The sequence below is a fragment of the Akebia trifoliata genome, chromosome 4 (genome assembly GCF_017979445.1).
Source record: "Akebia trifoliata isolate Shusen 1 chromosome 4, ASM1797944v1, whole genome shotgun sequence".
NCBI classification, from domain to species: Eukaryota; Viridiplantae; Streptophyta; class Magnoliopsida; order Ranunculales; family Lardizabalaceae; genus Akebia; species Akebia trifoliata.
In genome coordinates, this window is record NC_141378.1 from 12,457,943 (window position 1) to 12,463,352 (window position 5,410).

The window sequence follows — 5,410 nt, forward strand, 5'->3', positions numbered from 1 at the left end:
GAAGGAATTCGTACAAGAATTAAAGGTAGAATAAAAGTTTTTAAATTTTGTGAAAAATCAAAGTCCACAATTAGTTATTTAAAATAATACTTTAATACTACGAAAATTTTGTTTATGAATTAAAACAAGAGGTGAAAAATAAACAAATTATCAAAAGAATCAATGATGCCTCATTTCAAAAGCAAGTTAAATTATTTCAAGAAAATGGGAAAAGCAAATTTGTTTCGATCTTCCGAATACATTTCAGCATACGATCGGATTACCATATGAAAAGAATTTATAGGATTACCATATGAAAAGAATTTAATGAAGAAAACATTCCTACAAAAGCTACACAGTTTCAAATGAATAAAAAATATTAGAGATCTGTAAAGAAGAAATTCAAGAATTATTAAATAATAAATTAATAAGAAAAGAGCTCATCCCCATGGAGCTGTACCACATTTTATGAAGAAAATGTCACTTTAAACATTTGTTCTATTAAAGGATCAACTTTTCCATTATAGAAACCAAGTTTTTTTTGTTTTTTTTTTTTTCCATTATGTTCAACACAGAAGTGCATTTTATTAGTTTAGGAGAAGAGGATAGATTTTTCTTTCATGCTTTCTAAATTTAGTAGAAGTTACAGCAAGAGAGAGGAGTGGTGGCCTAACAATTCCCTAAAAATCACCCCAACTCAATCCTGAAACACTTAAAGCTATTTCAAAACAACTGCAGCATTTCTGAGAGCCAGATACCTCTGAACGTACTCATTAGGAAGCGCTCTCGTAAGCTTGAAGACATCAGGATTTGCGTAACGCAGATTTGTCCTTGGATCAATGTAAGGTGCCTGCATGGAAGGAACAACAAAAAATAAAAATAAAAATAAAATAAAAACAATTCATACGTGAAGATAAGCAAAGGTAATTTCTTCTTCTTCTTTTTCCACATTTTTCTGATATTTTTAGTAAATTAAAGGTCAGTTAAACTAGCATAGTAGCATACTTACCAATCTTCCAAAATAAATATTTATTATTTTCACAGAAAAATAGTAGAAAGGTAGATGTGAGATAACAAAATGTTGCTGTGAGTGAGGGGTGTCAATGGGTTTGTTCCCGAGGAACTAGAACCGGTAACCATCATGTTTCCCGGTTCTAGTTCTTGTTGGTTCCAGTTTTGATTCCAATTATAAAATAAGTGGAACAAAAATTGAAACCCACAAGGACTGTGGACAACCATCGGTTCTGATTCTATAATTTCACCCTGCCTATCAACAAGAATGATTATAGTGTAAGCTCAAATGATGTTCAAGGCCCAAAATTCATTAACGGCACGGATGACAAAGATCTAACTCTTAGTTCAACAAGTATGAGTTAGATTTGATATGCCACCTCATACGGGGTATCCGTCAAAATAAATAAATCAATTATTGTACTAATTAGCATATTGATCTTTCCCTTTGCTTTTCAAGTTAATTTCAAGAATGGATAAGATGCACCATCCAAAACACTAATCCATCAATTTGATGGTCTTGATGGAAGCTTGTGTGAGCCACCTAGACTATAATGGTAAGTAACACAGCATACTTTCTATAGTTAAACCTAGTTACAATAACAAACAGCTAGATTCTCTTTTCACTTCAAAAGAAAAGGAAATGGTTAAAAAAAAAAATCTCGTGTCTAATTTGTAAACCACTTTTGATGGGGTTAGAAGTTTCAGATTGGGCTGATTTTTTGTGAGGATGATCATGGTTTAAATCTCGTTTTGCGTTGATGTTTCGGTTTTCTCAAAAAAAAAAAAAAAAACAATTCCGAAACGGTTGAAATATTCGCATTGGATCAGGTTTTGATCAGATTGGATTAAGGATAATCCGAAACCGATCTGAAAAAAATTCGGATTTTAAATTCTAATCCAATCTGTAAATCCAAATTTCATATCCAAATCCAATTTTTTCGAATCAGATTGGATACCGGATCAAAATTGGGATCATTGTCAGCCCTAGTTAAAGCAAGAAAGGCCAGGTTTCTTGAGGACGGTGACATTAGTGGGAGTGAGCAACCTCAGAATCTAATTTTCTACAAATATTGTACCGATAGTTACAGGAGGGTTAGATATACTTCAAAACATTCCTCAAAATGTCATAATGGAAGAACAACCTTTAGAAGTGCCACTCCATGAGGAGTAAGTTACTACAGATCATGTTGTCCAACATCCTCAAAGTAAAAATGTTGAGACACCATTGAGAAGATCCTCAAGAATAAGGAAACCTGTAATTTCCTCTGAATATGTTGTGTACTTATAAGAATCTGACTATGACATTGGAATTGAGGATGACCCAGTTACGTTTTCGTAAGCCATGAGTGGAAATACATCCACATCTTGGTATGGTGCCTTGAAAGAAGAGATGGATTTGATGGCTAAAAATCAAATTTGGGACCTAGTTGAATTGCCTGAGGGAGTCAAGGCCATTGGTTGCAAATGGGTTTATAAAACAAAAAAGAGACTCAATTGGCAATGTAGAATGATTAAAGCTAGACTTGTAGTCAAAGGATTTTCTCAAAAGGAAGGTATTGATTACCATGAGACTTTCTTTTCAATATCAAAAGACTCATTTAGGATAATAATAGCATTGGTTATTCATTTCAATTTGAAGCTACATCAAATGAATGTGAAAAAGGCATTTCTTAATGGAGACTTGCTGGAGGAGATTTACATGTCCCAACCTGAAGGACTTTTTCAAATAAAGAATGTCATATGGTTTGTAGACTTAAGAAATCCATATATGGACTAAAACAGGCTTCCCACCAATGGTATTTAAAATTCCACAATGTAATTTCTTCATTTAGTTTTACGGAAAATGTGTTGGACCAATGTATATACCTTGAGGTCAGTGGAAGCAAATTTATTTTTCTAGTCCTATATGTTAACGATGTTCTACTGCCAATAGTGATATAGGCTTGCTACATGAGGCTAAACATTTTCTTATGCAAAACCTTGATATGAAAGATACGGGTGAAGCCTCGTATGTCATTGGCATAGAGATTCGCAGAGACTGATCTCGAGGGATATTAGGACTGTCTCAAAAGGCCTACATCAACAAAGTTATATATATTCCAAATGGAAAATTTTTAAAACGCACACAAAAAATTGTGGAATCTACGTAAGAATCCTTTTACAAGGAACGAAATGAATGGCATACCTGAAACCCGGTTATATCACAAAATTTCTTAGACGGATACATAGATGGTGGAGACTCAATATTAACATCTGAGAAACAAGATCAAATGATGGGATTAAAAGTTAATTACAATAAATAAATTGAAAAAGTGAACCCTAAATACACTCACAATTTGGTTCATTAGGAGGGTAAATCTGGTAATTTTCAGCTTGAAGGATTTGCTTCAAATGTTTCCAGTGCCTCCCTCTTGCTTGCCCCTTTTGGATATTTCTCAGACATTTGAACCCTCTTGAAACTAAGATGCTGAGGCAACAATATGTTTGCTTCTATCACCTCTGCCTCCATTTCCTACTACAAATCCAAAGAAATCCATTGAAGCTGTCAATCAATCGATTTAAAGTGAAAAAAAGATTGGCTGTTTTAAGTACCTCGTCATCACCAAAGAAAATGTCTGGGTGGGTGTGAGATTTGGGGTTTGTGTGTTAGAGGGGGAGAGGTCAGTAATCAACCTAACAAGTCAGCGAGTTCACCCATGTTTGTAGCTTTAGTAATACACATTACGCTAGATCTATTTCAGTGATTTTATCAAACAATTGTAGTGCACTTCAGATTACGCTAGGGTTTCTCTTATAACTTTGTTTAGGGTTTCAATTGCGCTAGGGAATAGGTTTAAATTCTTTACTTATCATTCGATAAAAAGCAAATTGCATTAAAAACAAACGCAAACTCGAGATAATAAATTCAACCCACATTCAATTTCATGTATTTGGATTCTCAAGTTCAAGAAAATTGGATATATACAGAGAGAGATGCTTACAAGCTCTGTGCTTCTTTAATGGCAGAAGGAAAGTGTCGGACAACCTCGTAGAATCTTATTGGTTTTGATGATCTATCTAAATAAATTCTAACATTAATTCCGTCGATCCACATAAATTCAAGACCGAACATAACAATTGAAACTTCATAAAGCTAAATTACAAACACGATAGACTCTGAAGATCACAATGCAACAATTAAACCATTACTAAATACATCTCAATTTAGAAAATTTAGCAAAAACCCTAATAATTTGGTTACCTGCCCTAATTCAAGAAGCGCCACCTGTCTTCAATCCCTTCTTCTGGAGAATGAAGCGCCAGTTTTCAACGGGTTTTTCTTATAATCCTCATCGATTCTACCTAGTTTTAATCTGACTAAAATTTTCGTTCGGTTGATGGGGCAACTTCACAGAACTGTACATCTTTTTCCCTGTGTATCCCGAAGAAAAAGATCTATGGGTTCTGTGCCTGCAAATGTTTGAGTGAGAATATATGATTTTTTTTTTAAATATATAAAAAATAATAATAATAATTAATAATTAAATATAGAATTTTAGAGAAGTAGAAAATTATAGAATTTTAGGAGGAAATTTATAAAGGATTAATATTATTTTGAAAACGATGAATTGAAAATAAATTGACAAATTAAAAACATTACTATTGAAGTTGAAGGAACTTTGAGAAGAGAGATTTTTTGGAAGAAAAATCTTAGAATTTTGGCTAGAGGTTGATGATGAGGGCATTTAGGTCTTATTAGCATGGGATTGGATCATAATAGTAATAATCTAACTTTGAAAAGGTAATTCCCAACAAATTCCTTTTGATTTCCGAAGGTCCAAAAGACCTCTCACTTTCGCCAAAAAACATGAGAACGCAAATGTCGGAATCGAACAAAACATCCGAACGTCCGAGGACGAAAAACGCTCCATGGGAAACTCATTTCATGTCAGCATATTTGCCGGTTAAACGTTAGCCATGAAATCCATCATTATACCGAGTAGATCACGAGCATTCACATCTCGGTCAAACGGAACTATGTACGATTCTCTCGTGAATTGCCTTCAAGGTATAGCATTTAAAGTCTAAACTGAACCCAAGGATAAATCTTTTCTTTATAGATACAAGACATTTGTTGTTGATCACCTCTTCTCTTGCATACCCTCCCCGCCCATTCGAAAGCCAGCATCTGAACCGGAGTGCCAATTACCATCCAGTTGACCCCGCAGCGGAGCTGAAGTGACGGATTGCCGTGATTCGTAGCAGCCTCTTACCCCCTCCATCGCCAACCCAACCTTGAGTGGTAGCTTCTTTCCTGGTCCATGCCAATGATTTGGTCCCACCGCTGGGCGGGCTACCCACAGGCAGGGTCTTTGGCCCCGGTCCGCCGAGATAAGCACTAAAGGCTGCTGGTACGCGGCCATACGTATTCGCTGAA

At 35.0% G+C, this 5,410-nt stretch overlaps 1 protein-coding gene across 1 annotated transcript; it reads right to left on the reverse strand.

Annotated features, from left to right (window-relative positions):
* Positions 1-403: 403 nt before the first annotated feature.
* LOC147403847 (chromatin-remodeling complex subunit) lies at positions 404-4,449 on the reverse strand. Its single transcript, XM_086439596.1, is given in 6 exon segments — positions 404-829; positions 3,179-3,246; positions 3,327-3,417; positions 3,419-3,505; positions 3,975-4,050; positions 4,235-4,449. Coding segments are annotated over 4 exon segments (375 nt in total). The 5' UTR covers positions 3,503-3,505; positions 3,975-4,050; positions 4,235-4,449; the 3' UTR covers positions 404-697.
* Positions 4,450-5,410: the final 961 nt, after the last annotated feature.